At 53.3% G+C, this 20,523-nt stretch overlaps 1 protein-coding gene and 1 long non-coding RNA gene across 2 annotated transcripts; one reads left to right on the plus strand and one right to left on the minus strand.

The window, feature by feature from the left end:
- Positions 1 to 1,847: 1,847 nt before the first annotated feature.
- NKX3-2 (NK3 homeobox 2) lies at positions 1,848 to 5,230 on the minus strand. Its single transcript, XM_002709360.5, has 2 exons — positions 4,754 to 5,230; positions 1,848 to 3,513 (listed from the first exon to the last, which is right to left on the minus strand). Exons 1-2 carry the CDS (start codon positions 5,217 to 5,219, stop codon positions 2,978 to 2,980), a joined length of 1,002 nt encoding a protein of 333 aa, XP_002709406.1. The 5' UTR covers positions 5,220 to 5,230; the 3' UTR covers positions 1,848 to 2,977.
- Positions 3,426 to 4,745, plus strand: LOC149127683 (uncharacterized). The gene is made up of 3 exons (XR_016229751.1): positions 3,426 to 3,565; positions 3,829 to 3,899; positions 4,131 to 4,745. It is a non-coding gene; the product is annotated as an uncharacterized LOC149127683 (long non-coding RNA).
- Positions 5,231 to 20,523: the final 15,293 nt, after the last annotated feature.

Raw genomic sequence — 20,523 nt, forward strand, 5'->3', positions numbered from 1 at the left:
GGCTCTGGGCCACCAGGCCGGGAAGACGGAGAGTTCTCTGCGCAGTCCAGGGGCGCAGGCAGGAGGTCAAACAAGATTCCCTTGAGCTGGAGCAGAGCGCGCAGGGAACACTGTTTCACATCTTTCATAAAAATCTAAAGAAGCGGTGAGGGTAGTAGAAATAGAAAAAGAAACAAAGAAAGAAATACTGCCAATTTCCAACAGGAGCCACGCGGCCAGAGACCTCGGTCAAGGCACGGTCTCGGGTCGCGAAAGGCCGTGGAAAATCCTCGGAGGCCGAGCTGGCCTCGGAGACCGCCTCCCGGAATCAGATCTCAAAGCCTTTGCGTCAACCAAGCAGCCACAAATCGGATCCAACTGAAATCATTTGAGTAATTTTCCCCAGGCACCTGGAGCCAGCCCCACGGAACCCGCGCAGGCGGGGATCCCGCGGGTCGGAGAGGGAGGGAAGCGGTACTGCCCAACCCGGGTCGCACGCGAAGGTGGGGGACCGCAGTGCAGGGGCCCGAGGCCGAGGGTGCGACCCCGACTTCTGTGCGTTTTTTCCTGCTGGAAGGAACTGCCCCGTCCTCCCGTCTCCAAATCCGCAAAGACCGAGAACAAACGACCCCCTAGGGCGCAGCAACTAGCCACTGCCATTTTCAGCTGGGGAAAGAAACGACGCCCCCGCCCCAAGAAACCTTCAATTAGTGGCGATCTCCGGGGAGAGGGAGGGAGGAGATTCTAGCATTGCGGCTAATGTTTCAGCTTTCCACCAGGAAAATGCACTCGAGATTAAAATTAAAAGGGACTTTAAAAACGTCTTACAAAGCTCAGCGATCGCAGACACCACAAGGAACGGGTTGGATTGGGTGGGGGTGCACACCCCGAGGCCTTTGCCTTTCGCCGTTTCCGGAAGCGGGGCTGAGCCCGCGGGGTCTAGGACTTGCTAGTCCCCCTGGCCGAGGTGTCTGGGGTAGGAGACCTGAGCCCGGGAGGCTGGAAATGTAGCGGCTGGGGAGAAGCGAATGTGCCTCTCCGCTCCAGGTGGAACTGAAAGAAGCCACGGTCTGGGTTTCAGCGAGGCCTCGGGGCTTGCAACGTGGCATTCACTGACCCTTGCTCGCCTGGGACCCGGGCGCGAGCGGTGCGCAGAGGTGAGCATTTGGCTCCGCTGAACCCGCGGCAATGTGGGGAGTCCTGGGACGCCAGCGGGGCTTGCCCGTCTGTCCAGGGGGTCATTAATCTGCGCCTGGCCCATCCTCTGCTGTCCAGCGGCTTCGGTGCGGATCAAAAGCCTGCTCTGGAAGCAGTGGAACAGCGGAGAAAGCGCCCTTTGTGCCCCGCAGAGGCAAACGCGCAGGTGACCCTCCCTGGCAGTTGCGCCGTTTGCGCCTGGTGTGCCCCCAGTGGCTTCAGCTTTTCAGCGGGCAGCTTTGTAGCCCATTGTTGGAACGAAATCGCGATCTGATATCGGAGGGAAAATCGAAAGGAGAGGGAGAGCGAGAGAGAACGCAGGCGAGAGGGGAGCGGCAACGTTAGGATTGGGGATGCAAGACGCGTGTTTAACCGGTGTCTCCTAGATTCTGCAATCGATGCCGACGGCGATAAAAGGGAATCCTCCGAGTTTGCCCCTGGAGTCAGGGGGATTCACCTGTGCTCCTCAGAGTCCGGAGCCGCGAGTCGCGAGCTGCTCCCGGCTGGGCAGGCTGCAGGGCTGTTTCCAGCGAGCGGCAGGGCGTCCTCAGCCCAAGGCAGAGAACATGTTGGGAAAATGAACCCCAGCTATTTCACGCCCGCGTCCCTGGTACCCCCAAAGCCAGACGGACAGAGAGGTTCAGAGAAAACACAGCGTCCAGGAGGGCATATTCAACTAAAAGTTTATAAATTAAAGAAAAAATACAGCGAATAGAGCTTCCAAATTTCACAAATGTTTTTAAAGTTAATACTCTAGTTGAGTGCACAGTGCCCTTAAGGAGGCAAAAAGCGGCGAGGTTGGCACTTCAGGTATCATCACCTGTCTGAGGGGGAGGTGAGGGGCGGCCAGGGCAGTTGCCGGCCAGGGTGCAGGAGTTGGGGAGGGTGTCCGGTAGGGACACAGGGTAGGGCGGCGGCACTGCGGGGGACGCCGTGGAAACGCTGGCCAGAGATATTCACATTGAATACAAAAATAACCGTCATTTGAATACAAACAACTGCAAAGTGCTACAAATCTTAATCTTCTTTACAAATGAAAAGAAAGAATTTCTGAGTAGGGGCGCCCGGGAGTGCTCTCTCCTCGCCTGGACTTTGGAGAGGGAACTTGTGTGTGTGGGAGGTCCCTGGCCGGCCTGGCGCTCGGAGGCGCCTTTCCTTACATTCAGCACCCAGCAGGGCGCCCCCTCTGGAACTCTGGCACTGGGAAGGGGTGGGTGTGGTGGTCCCGAAAATAAAGCCCTTCTCAGTTCAAATCAACCCCTGGCCTGGGGCTGCCAGGATTTTGCACCCCTTTGTTACAAATCCAATTTCCAAAAATTAAAAGATATGTAGATACACATAGATTGGTAGCATGGATACCATGAACTAGTGCGGCCTAGCGCACGAAGCTCCCGGCAGGCTCGGCATTCTGGGGGCTCGGCTCTGTGGTCTCCAGGAGTCCTCTAGGCTCTGGGGAAAACGCCATCCCCAGCCAGACGCGCTCCAACTGCAAACCCAACATTGTCGTCGAAATAAATAATGTCCAGGGGCTTCCAGACAGGTGAGCGGCGAGCAGGGTCCCGAGACCGTAGACAGAGTGCCTCTCTGTTCAAGTTAGGCAAAAAAAAAAGGCGTTCCCTCCGGGCAGGCTCGCAGCGGCTGCCAGGGCACACGTCGTGGCCATCCGAGCCGGAGCTGGATTTTTGTCCTCCTCTTGCTCCCTCGTTGGGGCGCCTCTGTTCAAAAAGGATGACCTACAGAGCTGTCAGCCTCCTTCGGGAGCTGAGGCGCAGGGATCCTTCGCAGCCTCCTCGGGGCGGGTTTACTGAGTGCCCGCAGCGGCTGCGCACGTGGAGAGCGCCCAGCCGGGGAGGCAGTAGTAAGGGTAGTAGTAAGAGGGCTGCAGTGGCAGAAGCGAGGGTGGCCGCAGCACCTCGCCGGGCAGGTACTGTCTCTGGTCGTCGCGTACCAGCACCTTGACCGCCACCTTCTTGGCGGCGGGCGCCGAGGCCAGCAGGTCGGCAGCCATTTGCCGGCGCTTGGTCTTATAGCGACGGTTCTGGAACCAGATCTTCACCTGCGTCTCGGTGAGCTTTAGCGACGCGGCAAGGTCGGCGCGCTCCGGCCCAGACAGGTAGCGCTGGTGGTTAAAACGGCGCTCCAGCTCGAACACCTGTGCGTGGGAGAAGGCGGCCCTCGAGCGCTTCTTCCGCGGCTTGGGCGCCGCGGGTTCCTCCTCCTCCTCCACGCCGCCCGCCGGCGGGCCGCTTCCCCCGCCGCCTGCTCCGCTGCAGAGCTCCGGCACGCGTGCTACTCCTGGGCCAACACCGTCGTCCTCCGCCCTCGGGCTGTGGTCACCTGTGGGCCGAGGTGAGAACAGAAACAAAAGGTTGTCAGCGCCCCACAGGAGGTAAGGTTGGGTCTGAACCGCAGGGGCCACCAGAGCTGGGGTGGGGTGGAGTTGGCCCCTGAGGCTCCGCACGATGGATACCGGTGTCAGAATCCTGTCCCACATGCTCCCCGCATCGAGACTCCTCTGGTGCGGCCTAGGATCAGTTCCCTGCCCTCTCTGGGCCCAAGCTTCCCCGCAGTAACCTGCGGCACTGCGAACCCTCCCCGCCTCCACACTGTGGCTTTCTAAGCGGCTTTTCTGCGTCTGCTTGGGTTCTCCAGGCTTCCGCATCCTCACGCCTGCACACACGCGTGGTAACTGCACACGCACGTCGGCTACACGTAAAGGAAAGGTAGGACGACAATTCCCGGGGCCAGGTGTTTTCAGTCTTCCGCGCCTAAGCGCCCGAGACTGCCGCGAGGAACAGCGAAAAGGGGCTGCGCCAAGGCCTTATGCACTTCCCTCCCTCTTTGCAAGGAACTGAGGAGGGTTGGGGTTGAGGAATGAAAGGAGGTGGGGATGAGGTCCCTGCCCTGGTCCTCGACTTCTGATCTGGCACCAGTCCCTCGGCCTCTTCCCGCAGCTGCCCATCAGCGAGGTGCCTGCTCTGGCTTGCTTGGGGTCAGCGTGAGGCCTGCATCAGCGTGCACCCAATCCGAGAGCACACACTACGCGACCTCTCCTGGCTGCGCCGAGGATGACCAAGTCAGGACGGCTGTCTGCAGCGGGCTGCGGAGTTTGCCTCCGACTCCTGGGTCCGCAGCCCAGCTCTGCTCTGGCCCACTTGACATGTCCTTAGCTACCTATCCCAGAGCTACGGGCGGCCCTCGGGACCTGGATCCGACAGGGTGTCGGGGCTAGGGCAAGGTTATTGCCTCCCTGAGGTCTCTGGACCCCTCACTCTTCCCTTTCGCATATTTTGGGGACACGGGGACAGACACACCCGAAGCACTGGCTATGGACGCAAAGATCCCGGAACACTGGGTGCAGCGGTTGTCTCCCAACCTGGTCTGGGGGACACCTCAGGCCTTGCCCGAGGATGCAGGGCTCAGAGTACAGCAGTCCTCTCGCAGCCCACGCCACAACGCAGAACTTCTGGACTTGGCCAACCCGAAGCCCCAGGGCGCAGGCCCACCCGACGCGCCGTGGTTACGGTCCTAGTCGATCCCTCAGCCCAGCCCCCTTCCCAGTGCAGCCACAGCAGACCTGAGACGCTGGCCGACATCTCGCTGTCGCTCCGGCCCGCGGCTTCCTCCTCCAGGTCCTTGGCGGCCCGCATCTCGCAGACTGGCTGGCCGAGGCCCAGGGTTCCCCCGGCGCGGCTGGCCCCGCTGGCCCCCGGCGCGTCGGCGCAGCGCCGCCTGCCCTCGTTCTCCTCGCTGAGCGCGGAGTCCGAATCCCAGCCTCCCGGGCTCTCCGCAGTCCGCCCCGCAGCTGTTCTGCTCCCGGCAGGAGACGCCAGCAGAGAGTCCTCGGCGCCCCCCAGCGCACCCGCGTCCGTATCCCCAAAGAGCCGCCAGCAGCAGACAGCGGGCGCCGCGGCCACCACCACCGCTGTGCCCCCGGGCGCCGCGCGCCCCTCCGGTGGGGCCAGCCCGCCACGCTCCTCTTTCTTGTTGAGGATCGCCTGGATGGAGAAGGGCGTCAAGGTGTTGGCGCCGCGCACAGCCATCTGCGCCGCGGGCCGGAGCGGCCGGGCGGGCGGGCCGCTGGGGCGCCGGGCAGCTCCGAGCCGGACAGAGAGTGCGAATGAGCTGGGCGCGCCAGGCCCTTGCAGCCCACTCCTGCGCGGCCCTGCAGCCCCCGCCCCCTCCGGCCCAGAATCTGCGCGGACCCTCACACCTCCGCCCGCGAGGCCCGCCTGGAGACCCCCTCCCCCCCAACCCAGCGCCAGACGCTCTCCTTTCGCAGCTCAGCAGGATTATCTCATCGCCTCTCGCCCTCGGGGGCGGGCCGGGGTCTGCCCTCCCCTGGAAGTGGGGGAGAATTGGCCAGGGGCCCCTCCGCAGCCGTGGTCCCCTCCCGAGCGCCGCCGGGGCGCACGGCCCGAGTCACTTTTTCTTTGCGCCTCTGTCTGTGTCTTCCGCGCCTGCAAGATTTCGCCCCTGGCTCGTCCTTGCTCTTCCCCGCAGCGCTGCCTCTTCCGGAGCCCACCCTGGGCGGCGGCGGCACAGGACTCGGAGAGGCGCGGGGCACCTTTTTACCCCCTGCCCTCGTTTTATCTGTTTCTTCTCTTCCCTTCCCCAGCGTTCCACCGTAGCCCCCTCCCGCCGCGGTGTCATTCCTCACCGCTGAGTGACAGCTCCAGGCCACACCCCCGCTCTGGGTCGTCCCCGGTGCTCGGGGCTGTCCATTGGCTGGCTCCAGCTGGGCGACGTTGACTTGAGCGGACAAAACTGGGCACGTTGCGCGGCGAGAGACAGGGTTTGACTTAACCCCTTCTCTGCTAAGCCTGGTCCTGCGAGCATCCTCCAGCGACCCAGGGGCTCACCAGCCCGGAAGCCGCACTGTTTACTTCCACGCACACACCCACGCTGGCCAGAGCTTTTAGGAGACAGCGATAAGAAATTCGGTCACCATCTTTCACAGCAGCTTCAGGGCGGTGCAATGCCACAAGCCACGCGCATAGTTTCTGTTCTCCGGGAAGCATCACAAACACGAAAAACAAAACGCACCCCACACCACCCCCCTCAGATGCGCGACTGCCCTTCGCGCAAACAATGAATTCATTAAAACCTCTCTAGAAATAGTTTCCTTCCTCGCCGTCTTTGATTTGAATCGGTTTCTGCAGAGGAATTAAAAGGAAAAACATGGTAGAGTTAGAAGCAAAGTCAGGAGAGGCGTTGGAAGGCGTCCTCTCGGCAGCTCCTGGAGATTGTAGGGTCCTTGCCCTGGACGGTCAATACCGGATTTAATTGGAATTCAGGAGGGGGAAAACAGCTTGCAACTAGTTCTTCAAATATTCTGTTATTTTTGAGTTGGATTGGATTAGAAATAGAGATGTGATTGTTTAAAAGAATACCTGGGAATTACCATAGCCATGATCCAGAACCGACAGCATTTAATACTCCTGGAGAATATAGGGAATAGGTTGTTTTATGGCATAGACGGAACCAAACTAAGGCACAGAAATATCGTGGGTATATCAAAACACAGGTTGTTTGTTTATGCTGTTTATTTTAAATAAATTCGCTCAAGTAACATACTTTACCGCCTTCCATAAAATTCAACATCACACATGAGTACAGAAACATGAACCGTTAAATAAGTTTAAAGAACCGTGATTTTAATTTGGTGAATCACTGGGGTTCGTGTTTTTGGTGTCATTAAACTATATATCACTTTCCTCAGTCACTTTCTTGTTGGTCGCACTGGTGCTGCCCTGCAATGGGAAATAACTCCCACGACTCTCGAGTTTTCAGCCTCAGACCAGATTTGCTGCATCCAGGCTTCTCAGCATGGCAGACACTGCGTGCGTTCTCCCTCTGTGCAGACCCTGTGGTGCACCGGGGAAAAACTCCCATCCGAGGAGGAGGCCGTTACAGTTGCATCCTTTGGACGGAAAGGTGCTTGAATTTGGTGTCAGTGCAGGGCCAGGTGAAGGGGCGAACAGAAGGCAGAGGAACAGAGCGCTGATGAGGTTTCAGGAAAAAAGCACCTCTTCTGAGCATTATTTCTGAAATCGCCACCTTCACTCCACTCCCACCCCAGGCAGGGCGTTGGGAGCACGTGTGGACGCTGGTTTTCTCTGGGGGTCGATGGAGGAGGAGGCTGCCAGAGGTTGCCTGGAAGATAGGGGGTGGGCAGGTGTGGACGGTGTGCACACCCTCCTCTTCAACTGCTGCTTTGTGGAGTTTGGACTTGGGGGGGTGGAGAAGCAAGAGTGAATTCAGATACACAAGAGGTTAGAGATGTTTGGAGGCTGAGTGACAGTACTAGACTAAACTGGGAGGTTCTATAAGGACTGAATTGAAAATAAATATCATGTAGCTGCCCCACCAAGAAAAGTTGTTTTTTTTTTTTTTAAAGAGTCCCCAATGCCAGTAGGATGTACCCCTCGCCATCACAGCACGGAAATATACAGTTCGTTGGTTTTTCCTCGAGTTTTTCTGTGTGCCGGGAGAGCGGGGGTGCTGGCCAGCCTGGACCTGTTTCCAGCAGGCGCCCGGAGACTCATGGCGGCCCCTTGGGCGACCGCGGCTGTTACGGGATCTTCGTGGCTAAGATTTGATGGCGCTTTACACATCGGTGTTGAACTGCAACTAGAAGGGGTAGAGTGCAAACGAAAGGCTCCGGGAGACAGCGAACAGAGGTGGTACCCCGAGCTCCACCCAGATTCAAGGCCGGCGCTTAGGGGTGCGTGGCGAGTGCTCAGCAGGTCACAGCGTCTCGAAAGGTCAGCGATCGATGGGGACCGGGGTGCGTCTGCGTGCGCGCGCGCCCGAGTCCCCCCTACTCCAAGCTCCCCCGTGAGCTCCAGGGATCGTGGCCGCCCGACCACGGCGCCCGCCCGTCGTTTCGTCCGCTCAGCGCTCCGGCCTGAGTGGGCCCCGGGAGCTGGGAGCAGGGTAGGGCGCCCGCGAGGCTTCCAGGAGGCGCCCGGCTCCCTGCGTTCCGCGCCTCGCTTTGCTCGTTTCTCTCCGTCCTCCTCCGTTCTCCCTTCCCGCTCCCTTCGCCTCCTTTCCATTTTCCTTCTCCTCCACAAGTTGATTCCTGCGCGCCCCCTACGTGCCACGCGCTCTGGTCTCGGGAATGGAGCCGGCCCAGAGCACGGCTGGGCGGTAAGCCCAGGTTGCGGGCGGAGAGTGGGATGCGGGTGGAAGAGCCCGGGGCCGGAGGCGGGGACGGGGACGAAAAGAAGGCGAAGGGGAAGCCCCGGCCTCGGGCGCGAGTTACGAGCTGCGGCGCACGCTCCCGCGCTCTCGGGGATCCCGAGTCCGAGGGAGGGCGTGCCGTGGGGCCACAGCGCGCGGCGCCCCTGCCTCCCATCACTTGCGTCCCGGGCCGAGGCGGCAGGAGACCGCACTCGGCACTGCCCTGCAACAGGAGGCCACGCGGGCTGGTTTCTCAGACGCCGGTGACCTTGAGTGAAGCCACCTGCCTTCCGTAGTTTCCAGTGCTGCAAAAAGAGGGGTTGGATCCCTGCCCCCTGAGGCTGCCGCTGGACCGCACGGGCAAGCGGAGGGGGTGGGGGCGGCTGCAGCCGCGGCCCCCAGGCCGAGGGCTCTCTGGGATCGACTGTCCCCCCCTCCGCAGATTTCCGAGGGCGCACCAAGCCCTCCGGGCATCCTAGGCGTCAAGCCAGGCTGTCTGCCCCCAGACACTGGCTCCTGCCTTCCCAAGTCACCCGGCCCCCGGCTTTATCACGCACCTGGTGCAGTTAGATCAGACTGCAGGAGAGAGAAGCGTCGTCATTACCGGCCAAGCTAGTTTTAAAAATTGTTCACAGCGTGCCAGGAGCCAAAGCCTACTGTGGCTTTGGTAAAGAGTGGCATGGGTGAAGATCTTTATTCCGATTTCACAGACGGGGAAACTGAGTTATCAGTAAGCAGCTAAGCCAGGACTCAAACCCGCGTTTGTTTGATGCCAACCTCCCTGGATTTTCCACTCCAATCGGTTGTGTTCGTTAATCTTCGGGTTTACACTCATTAATGGTTCTCCATCATCCTCCCCCTCATTCGTCTGAAAAAAAAAAAAAAAGAGCTGCTTTCCTATGTACGGGCATTAAACCCAGCAGGCAAGCACATCTGAAGACTGCGTTCTACTGTGCGTTGGAAAACGAGGCACGCCAGGGCTGGTCTGAACCTAAAGCACTTTGTGAAGAAAGAACTGCGTTTGCAACATCAAAGGGCTAAACCTGGTGTAGACGGAGACGGGCGGTGACGGAAACTCGAGTTCACCTACCGCCTTACGTTCGCGACTCCGAGACAGGGAGGGTTACCCTCGGAAGACACGCTTCCTTTGGAGCTTCGTTTTCTTGAAAAGTCAGAGCAGGAGTTCACCTCTCCAAGTATGAAAAATAAGTGCACCGGCTCCCGTACTCGCGCGGGCACAGTGGAGAGCGCGCGCCACCTAGCGGGCGCCTGTCAGGACGCGCGGCACCGTGACAGCGGGAAAGGGACCTGGGGTGGCTAGAGCCCCAACACCCGCTCCGCGAAACCGGATGCTTTGGCACGCGGCTTTGCGTTTCCACCACCTCACGCCGCGAGTGATATCCTATAGTGGAGATGTTCTAGTTTGCAAAGCTCACCCAGGCACAGTCAGACATCCCCTCCCCCTACCAAGAATCCTCTCCCTCTGGGACGGCTTTAGGGCGAGGCCATTGCAGTGGGGCCTGGCCAGGGCCTTTCCGCCCTCCTCCGACTCGCCCTGATCCCTGTGGGCTGGCCCCGCGGGCTGCGTGTCCTGAGGGGGCACACTTGGGCTCTCCCTGGATGGTCATTTAGGGAGCCACAGGAATGCTGTCCCGAGATTCACTGATACCAAGGTGTTTCCCCCTTAGCATCAGAAACTTCAAGCATTACAAACAAATCCCTCCTCCTCCTCCTCCTCCTCCTCCTCCTCCTTCTTCTCCTTCTTCTTCTCCTTCTCCTCCTCCTCCTCCTCCTCCTCCTCCTCCTTCTTCTTCTTCTCTCTCTCTCTCTCTCTCTCTCTCACACACACACACACACACACACCATTGAATGGATAAATATTTTTAAAGGTGATGGGGAAGGGCAGCCTTGTGTTAAGGCAGGTTAAGCCGCTGCTGCTTCCCGCATCAGAGCACTGTCAGTTCTTGCTTTTCCTCCTGTCACTCAGCTCTCTGCTAATGCGCCTGGAAAGGCAGCAGAAGATGGCCCAGGGGCTTGCTTCCCTGCACCCATGTGGGAGACATGGATGGAGTTCCAGGCTCCTGGCTTCTGCCTAGCACAGACCTGCTTGTTGCAGCAATTCAGCCATTTAGGGGAGTGAAACAGTAGATGGAAGATTCTCTCTCCCTCTCCTCTCCCTCTCCTTCTCCACCCCATCTCTACTGTGGTGTGTGTGTGTGTCCCACTGTCACTCTGCCTTTCAAATAGAGACATGAATCTTTAAAAAAATCTGTTCTCCGCAGTTTTATTTCCTCAGGTGGGTTGTCTGTTATTGGAGGTGGTGCTAGTGGGGACTGTGGGGGCTCAGGAGGAAGTCCAGTGGGTAGAGTGGAAGCTGCCATGTGAACATTGTCACAGGTGCTGGGTCTCAGATGCCTGTAAAATATGAAGAAACTCGAGTTGGGCTCTGTGGTGTAGCAAGTAAAGCTGCTGCCTGCAGTGGCAGCATCCCATATGGGCACCAGTTCGAGACTCGACTGCTCAACTTCTGATTCAGTTCTCTGCTATGGCCCGGGAAAGCAGTAGAAAATGGCCCAAGTGCTTGGGTCCCTGCACTCATATGGGAGACCCAGAAGAAGCTCCTGGCTCCTGGCTTCACATTGGCCTAGCTCTGGCCTTTGTAGCCATTTGGGGAGTGAGCCAGCAGATGGAGGATCTCTCTCTGCCTCTGTAACTCTATCTTTCAAATAAATAAATGTTAAAAAGAAATACAAAGAAACTCTTCTTAGATTGATGATTTTTTCTTTAAAATTTTTTTTCTTTTAATTTTTAATTAGTTTTTTATTTAGGTTATACAAATTTAATATATTTCATATACACAGATTTAGGAACTAGTGGCACTTCCCCCTCTACCCTCCCTCCCACCAATGCTCTAACTTTTCCTCCCCCCTCCCTCTCAGCTTCCCACTCTTAATTTTTATGATGATCTGGTTTCAGTATACTTAATGATCATATAGTTAGTTCTACTGTATGTAAAGGAGTTGAACAAATAGTTTGAAGAGAAAGAAAACAAAGCAAACACTGTTCTCTAATGGAAGAGATAAGAGCTATAAACAATCATAGATTCTCAAAATGCCTATGTCACTCCAATACATCACATTTCAGGTACTCTGTTAGTTGGATTGAGGATGTTTCTGTCTCTAGGAAGCTCCTCTGGGAGCCCTCACCACGTTATGCCATGGTCTCCTTGGGAAATTTGCTGACTGGTGACTGTTTTCTCCCAGACACTGCTCCACATCCTGGAGCTGATGGCCTTGTAAGATCCTACTCTCAACAGGTGCACGCCTGGTGAAGGAATCCCATCAAGAGACCGATGACCGGAGACAACAGTGGAGGCAACCTCAGACAGTGATCTGGGCCATGCAGAAAATCAGAACAGAGTGACACTTGAAGGTACTTCATGCAGGGTGAGATTCAAAATATCAAGAGATACCTTGTGAGGACAGACTTAGTGATGTTTGGAGAAAGGGAAATGTGTAGGAAGTTTTTGGAGGGGTACATTTTGTCCTAGAAAGACTTCAAGTAAAGAGGTAACTGGCATATCCCCCCAAATTCATATGTTGACATCGGAACCCCCAATGTGATGAAAGTAGAAGCCTCATGAATGAGATTGGTGCCCTGTAGGAAGAGACAGGAGAGAGCTTGTTCTCTCTCTCTCTCTCTCTCTCTCTCTGTGTGTGTGTGTGTGCCTGTATGGCTGGCTGCCTTTCTCTCCTTATCTTTCTCTCTGCCATGTGAGGATACAACAGGCTGGCTCTGCCAGCATCTTGATCTTGGACTTCTGAGCCTCCAGACTATGGGAAAGGCATGTTGGTCACATAAGACACCCAGGCTATGGTCTTCGTATCACCACTGAGCTAACTGGCTGTGACAGCAGCACACTGTGCTCACAGGCCCCCCAGTGTGCTCCTGTGATGGGGTGCAGTGGAGGAGGGACAGGCATAGGAGCTGAGATCTGAGAGGTAACCGGATCCAGCAGGGTTTTGTAAGCCACAGTAAGGAATATGAATTTGATCCTAAGTATTATGGAAAGCATAGAAAGATTTTAGGCAACAAGGTCACTGAATGTGATTGGGGCTGGTGCTGTGGCTCACTTGGTTAATCCTCTGCCTGCGGTGCTGGCATCCCATATGGGCACCAGGTTCTAGTCCTGGTTGCCCCTCTTCTAGTCCAGCTCTCTGCTGTGGCCCATAAGGCAGTGGAGGATGGCTCAAGTGCTTGTGCCCCTGCACCCGCATACGAGACCAGGAAGAGGCACCTGGCTCCTGGCTTCGGATCGGCACAGCGCCGGCCGTAGCGGCCATTTGGGGAGTGAACCAACAGAAGGAAGACCTTTCTCTCTCTCTCTCTCTCTCTCACTGTCTACAGCTTTACCTGTCAAATAAATAAATAAAAAATAAATTAAAAAACTATATAAAAAAGAAAGATTTTAGGCAACAAGGTCACTGAATACGATTTACATTTCAAGGTTAGATTGGCTTTTCTATGACAGAAAGATTTGGGGGTGGGGTGACAACAGGAGAAGTACCAGAAGCTAGCATGACAGTGTCAGTAAGAGATGATGGTGGCTTGGGTTATGTAGGACTGGAGGTGGGGTGAAAGGCTGGAGGTGGCATCTATTTTCACAGTGTTTGCACCATTTTTTATCCCAACTCTCAGTGTACAAGGCCTCCAGTTTGTTCATGTCCTCCAACACTAGTTATTTCCTGGTTTTGTGTTAGTAGCCATCCTAGTGGTTGTGAGGTGGCATCTCATTCGCCATTCCCTTGTAGCTGGGGTGCTGAGCATCTTTTCATCTTTTCATGTGCTTATTGGCCATTTGTGTAACTTCTTGGGGGAAAGGTCTTGGTTCAGCTTGGTCCATTTTCTGTTACTGTAATGAAATCCTGGAGGCCAGCTACTTTATAAGGAACAGAGGCTTTCTTAGCTCACGGTTGTGGAGGCTCAAGGGCATGACCCAGCATTGCCTTTGCTCTGATGATGGGCATCACAAGGGTGGGAGTGTGTACAAGAGAGAGAGAGGTAATAGGGAGAGACAGAAGCCAGAGAGTGAGCATGACCACTCTACAACTACATGCAGCTGTGTGGACGAATCTCATCAATACCAAAAACTTCCAAGTCTTTTCACTGAGGCAGAATCAGAGGAGGTTTAGTCAGTGAAAGTGGCTGGACTTTTTGGAAACACTTTGCCACCATATTCAAATCAAAATGGTTTGTGTTTTTAACCTGAAGCTGCTGGCTCTGGTGTTAGGACTGACTGGCTTCTGCCCGCACTGCTGCTCCCACGGCTCTGGGGCACAGGTTAGACATGTCTTTTGTGACAAGGCCTCATGGCCACATCAGGGGATGGATTCTTCCCTAATGTCTAAGCACTTTTTTTTTTAAAAAAAAGATTTATTATTTATTTATTTGAAAGGCAGAGTTACAGAGAGGCAGAGGCAGAGGCGGAGACACAGAGAGAGAGGTCTTCCATCTGCTAGTTCACTCCCTAGATGGCCAAAATGGCTGGAGCTATGCCAATCCAAAATGAGGAGCTAGGAGCTTCTTCCAGGTCTCCCACATGAGTGCAGGGGCCCAAGAACTCAGGCCCTCTTCCACTGCTTTCCCAGGCCATAGCAGAGAGCTGGATCGGAGGAGGAACAGCCAGAACTAGAACTGACACCCATATGGGATATGGGTGCTACAGGAAGAGGCTTAGGCCACTATGCCATAGCACCAGCCCCTTTCTGTAGTTTTTATTCTGGTGACACTTGGCAGAGTGAGAGGGTGCTGTGGATCTGTGACAGAAGAGGAAACACCATCTGGAATTCTTGATTGCATCCATTTTATTTATTTAAAGAGAGCCGCAGAGAGAGGAGAGACACACAGAGAGAATCTTTTTTAAGATTTATTTTAAAGGCAGAGTTACAGAGGTAGATGCAGAGAGTACCTCCATCCACTGGTTCACTCCCCAAATGACTGCAATGGCCAGAGCTGTGCCGATCCAAAGCCAGGAGCCAGGAGCTTCTTCCAGTCTCCCATGCAGGTGCAGGGCCCAAGGACTTGGACCATCTTTCACTGCTTTCCCAGGTCATAGCAGAGAGCTGGATTGGAAGTGGAACAGCCGGGATCGACTGGCACCTATATGGGATGCTGGCACTGCAGGTGGCGGCTTTACCCACTATGTCACAGCACCAGCCCCACAGAGAGAATCTTAAGTCTACTCTTCACCACTCAAATGCCCGCAGTAGCTGGGACTGGGCAAGGCCAAAGACAGAAGGGCAGGGGCCACGTACTGTCGCATGCTGACTCTCAGGCATGTTAGGGGAAAGTTGGATCAGGAGTTGATCTTGATGCTAAGCGGTCTTGATGCTAAGCGGTCTGATATAGGATGCAGAAGTCCCGAGTGGCAGCTTAACCTTCGTGCCTCAATGCCCACCCCTTGCTTTGGTAAATTTGTGGTGAATCTGATCTGTACAAATGTGAGGCCACAGTCTGTGGTCTGCCTGGGGATGTGGGAACTATAAAGAACATAGTCCTTGCCATGAGTATGGTGGTCATTTTCTACATGCAGCACCCACTAGACGTCCAGCCCGAAATCCCCCATCGAGAGAAGGCTGGGTAGAGAAAGACCAAGTTTCAAACGAATCTCTGTGTGTTCCTAGGGCACACAGGAGGCTGTTAGCAAGTATGTATTGAATTGAGGGTCTCATTTTATTCTCAACACAATCCTATGACATCTGCAGGGCCGGTACCAGAATGTCCATTTACAGATGAGGAACTTAAGGCAAGGAGTGGCCAGAGGATTTGCCACGGGTCACCCAGGACACAGCCATTCCCCAGGGATGCCTGGTGGAAGCAGCTTGCTGAGTGAAACCTGTGCTAGCTCACCACTTCTTCAGCTCTACAGCCTTTTAGTGCAAGTAATACATTTCAGTTTCTTTTGTTGTTGTTAAATCATCTGCTGAGACCCAGCTTGGAGAGGTTTATTTCCCTGATGGGATATTTTGGACTGGGCTTTTGAAAGGAAAAGGGCTGGAGGGCTGTGCTTTCAGAGTCAGGGGCTTAAGGTGGGGGAGAAAGCTCACTGGAGAGATTTATGTCCAGGAATTACAGCGAACTCTGTCATTCTGTCTGCGTAAGTGTGGCTAGAAACAGGAAGGGGAAAACAGGATATTGTGGTAGCACACAGGCTTAATGGAATGTCAAGGAACAGATGGGCCGCGCTGTCCTGGGAACTGTCAGTGGGAGCAGCTAGCTGAGGCACAGACGCAGGTGAACTGGGAGGGGGCATGTGTTCATTCAGAAGGGGTCATTCGTGAGGTTTCAAAAGGACAAGCAAAGGCCCCGTCTAAGTTCTCTCTTGACTCAACCCATGCTCAGGGCAGAAGGAGGTAGGGACCGGGGCTGGAGAGTGGGCAAATTTATTTAGGCACAGCTTTCACTGACTTGAATTTTAAGACTCTGACATGATCAATTATACATAGAAACTCGTCTTTTAAGCTCCAACAGTGTCTACTGGGGAAGGGAGTTTGTCAAGGGCTAAAGGACCCAAAAGAGAGAGAGTTAACAGCGATGTTTGAGGGTAAACAGGGAGACATTAGTCAAACATAGGAAGGGTAGGGCCGGAGCTTTGGTGACAGAGGGTTAAGCCACTGCTTGTGTCACCTGCAAGCCATGTTGGAATGCCACTGCAAGACCCATCTGCTTTTCTTTCTATCCAGTGTCCTGTCAATGTGCCTGGGAAGACAACCCACGGACCTGGGCCCCTGCTACCCATGTGATAGTCCCGGATGGAGTTTCTGGCTTCTGGCTTTGGTCTGGTCCGGACCTAGCCATTGCAGGCATTGAGGAGTGAACCAGCAGATGAAAGATCGAGCTCTCTCTCTCTTGCTCTCTCTCTCTCTCTCTCCATCACTCCATCTCTCTCTGCATTATTCTTTCAAATGACCAAATAAATCTTTTTAAAAAAGATTTATTTATTTATTTAAGGGACAGGGTTACAGATGGAGAGAGAGAGAGAAAGAGAGAGAGAGAGTGATTTAGAGATCTTCCATCCATTGGTTTACTCCCCAAGTGGCTGTAATGGCTGGGGCTGGGCCAATCCAAAGCTAGGAGCCAGGAACTTCTTCTAGGACTCCCACATGGTCTCAAGCACTTGCGCCATCCTCTACTGCTTTCCCAGACCATTAGCAGGGAACTGGATTGGAAGCGGGCCAGCTGGGACTTGAACCAGTGCCTATATGGGATGCCGGCACTGCAGGAGGTGCCTTAACTTTCTGCACAACAGCACCAGGCTGACCCAAAACAAACCTTTTAATATAATATGAAAGGCAAATTCTTATTGGAAACTTTTTTTTTGGCTGAAAAATGTTATTTGGACTATTTAAAGTAAGACTTGTTGAAGACTGACAAACTGGTCTCCCCAAATAAACACAACTCTGAGGGGCACGACGAACTCATTTTGAAAAGTTAACATTTTATAGAAACATCACAAAGATGGCATTTACTGAGAGTTCACTGAAGGCTGTTGCTTTGGGAGATTTAACATGAGCGAAGGAAGACACCAGCGACTTCTGTTGGAGGAGCTGAAAAGCCCCTTCGAGGTTTCCACTTTAGAAGGCTGAGCGTGGGTGTATGTGTACAGGCCCCACTGCAGCTAAGCACCCACATGCCAAGTGTGTTACGTTCCTGAGTTGCATGCTTAAGTGCATTGCTGAGCTTGCTAGAGACCAAGGGAAACCCCTTGACTACAATCTGAGTGTTGAAGAGTAAGCGTGTGGAGGAGGGTGAGATGGATGTGCTGAATACCAAGTCCACCCTCTGTGTACCGCGTCCTGGGGTCCACACGGACCCTCAGCAGATTAGCTTCTCTTGGGCCAGCGGCTCTCTGCCAGACTCTGGCAACACAGCGCAGCAAAGGGGGCCGGGGGTGAAGCTGCTTCTTTGTATCTGACCCCTCTTCTTCATGTCATTCCAGCAACAGCTGTTCACCCACCCCAGCGATGTCAGCTGACTGTGGCCTCTGTTTCCCCCTCCTCTTCCGGGACAAGCCACTTTTCTATCAGAGATCCCAGCTCCAAGTGGGCAGGGCCCCTTCTCCAAAGTCTCGGCCCTACCTCTCTAGGGCTTCAATCTTGTCTTTCTGTTTCCCAAGTCCAGAGTGAAATTGTTTTGTGAAATTACTGTTACATCCATGTTACCTTTTTGCTTTTTGGTTCTTTTGTAAAAAATATTTTATTTATATAAAGGGAACAGATTTTATTTATTTCATATATACAGTTTTTAAGCTAATTCCCAATATTTAATTTGTTATTAAAATGAGTACAAGAGTTTCTAACAGCTCACTGGATCATGTCTGAAACACAGTCTAAAATTATGGAATTTGAGGCCAGTGCTGTGGCTCAGCAGGTTAACACCCTGGCCTGAAGCGCCGGCATCCAGTATGGGTGCTAGTTCTAGTCCTGGTTGCTCCTCTTCTGATCCAGCTCTCTGCTGTGGCCTGGGATAGCAGTAGAGAATGTCCTTGGGCTCCTGCACTCACGTGGGAGACCCAGAGGAGGCTCCTGGCTCCTGGCTTCGGATTGGTGCAGTTTTAGCCATTGAGGCCAATTGGGGAGAGAACCTATTGGATGGAAGACCTCTTTCTCGCTGCCTCTCCTCTCTCTGTGTAACTCTGACTTTCAAACAAATAAATCTTTAAAAAATAAAATTATGGAATTAATATAAAATGATTTCCTATAATGAGGTAGGAAGAATATGGCTAGAATCAGGCTTTCCTTCCAATGCCTGGGGATGTACCTATAAAGAAACGCGCCCTGTGGTTTCAGGTCCTTGTAAGTTTACAAGTGATCAGCCTACAGGCAAATGACTGAGAGTGTTTTGTAGTGGGAGAGTCAGTTTTCATGGAGTGCTTTTGGCAGGATGTAGTCCCTCCAGGATTGCTTATGGCACCAATGAAATAGACACATGCAACTCCCATGACTTATGGGACATGGCTCCCTGGAAAAAGTCACACAAGCTTTGTAACCACCTGAATAGATTCTCCATGACAGAGGTGACAGCACTGTGGTGCGTCCAGTTAGCCAAGGCCCTGCAGCGCGGGCATCCCATATGGATGCCGGTTCAAGTTCTGGTTGCTCCACTTCTGATCCAACTCCTTGCTAATGTGCCTGGGGAAGCAGCAGAGGATAGCCCAAGTGCTTGAGCCCCTGCACCCACATGGGAGACCTGGAAGAAGCTCCTGGCTCCTGGCTTCAGCCTGGCCCAGCCCTGGTCATTGTGGCCATTTGAGGAGTGAACTAGCATGGGGAAGAGCTCTGTCTCTCTCCTTTTCTCCCTCTTTGTCACTCTGTCTTTAAATATATATATATATTTAAAGAAGTGACTTCTTTCAGTATAAGTAATGGAGCTCCAGACATTTTTAGAAACCTTGTGCATTAGCCTGGGCATGTGTATGTCCTGATGAGGAAGGACCTGGGAAGTTGATGGGCCATCATAGACCTGATGCCTCACAGCTAATTATACCTGTGAAGTGACTAGGAAAGCTCCATGCTGTGTGTGAGCTCTGATTCACGTGAGTCTGCTTGGACGTTTGCTCCTTCGGGTTATTGTGTAGACACATTCTCAGGATACTATGCTGCTGCTTCAGGAAAATGTGGGAGTAAGCAATCGAGCCAGATGTGGGCTACTGGGATGAGGAGATCCAAATGAGGAGAAAAGACCCCGGAATGAAGGGAGGAGACCCCGGAGGAGATGGCAGCCAGTCCCCTCTGGAGCAAAGGCTGGGAAGCAGGTGGAGTATTGTCTTCAGCAAGGTGCCTTTGGCCTTGGTCTACCTCTTAAACTCTAGAAGTGCTTGGGAGAGTTTGACCAAGATTTCTTTGTGTCTGTCTTTGCTGGGGTCATGTGCTAACAAAGCGCTACAAGGGAGGCCAAACATTGGAACTTTTAGACTATTTCATCTTGAGACACAAAACTAATTAATCACAAAGTCAAATTTGTATCAGGCACATTAATGTTAAAACCAGTTTACCAAAGTACCATAAGGACAATGAAAAGATAAACTACATATTGTGTTTATCTTAGATTACTAAATGTTGAAGAAGAATTCTTAAACACTCTGGATAAGAAGATAACTAGGTACATGTGTTGGGGAATAATTTAACATTATCTTGGCAAAACAGAATACACTTGCCTTAATGGTTGTGTTCTGGAGCAGAAAGCTGGGCATATATATCCTAGTGTGGGATATGGGTATGGGTTTGAAGATACATTAATTCTCTTACTTCTGAGTGTGAGAGAGACAAAGAGAGAATCTTCCATCCCCTGGTTCACTCCCCAAATATCCACAACTGACATGGCTGGACCAGGTTGAAGCCAGGAGCCGAGAACTCCATCCAGGTCTCTTAGATGGGTGTCAGAGGCCAAAGTATTTAGGCCATTATCTGCTGCTTTCTCAGGTGCATTAGCAGATGGGAGTGTAGCAGCTGGGGACTGAATCAGCACTCTTGACATAGGACACCAGCATTGCAAGTGGCAGCTTAACCCCCTGCACGGTAATACTGGCCCCCAAAATCTCATTTTTGTAAAAATAAAATTTATCTGGATATTTTATTCATTCAAAGGCACCCTTTTTCACATTTTAACAGCTCTGAATAATTGTCACTTGTTCAATAGCTTCTTAAAATTTCTACTGAAACAGTGGCAGTCCCAATATAGCTAATCATATTGCCATACATAGTAATTTTGCTCCTGACTCTTCATACGATTGTCATTTTAACTGAATTATGTGTATCATTGGCTATACATATTTTTGGTTATAAAAATTATTGATTGATTGATTTTCCTTTTAGTTAAAAGGTAGAGAGAGAGAGAGGGAGGGAGGGAGGGAGACCTTCATCTCCTAGTTCCTTCTCCCAGTGCCCTCAACAGCCAGGGTGAAGCATGCTGAAGCCAGTAGTCCAGAACTGAATCTGGGGCTCCCATGTGGGTAGCAAGAAACCCAATACTTGAACCATCACCTCCTGCCTCCCAAAGTATGCATTAGCAGGAAGCTGGGATTGGAAGTAGAGCTGGGAGTTGAATCAGGCACTTCAGTATGGGATGTGGTACACCAAGTAGGGCTTAATTACTGCACTTAAT

Source organism: Oryctolagus cuniculus, chromosome 2 (assembly GCF_051225735.1).
Source record: "Oryctolagus cuniculus isolate XC-2025 breed Fujian yellow rabbit chromosome 2, ASM5122573v1, whole genome shotgun sequence".
Lineage (NCBI taxonomy): Eukaryota > Metazoa > Chordata > Mammalia > Lagomorpha > Leporidae > Oryctolagus > Oryctolagus cuniculus.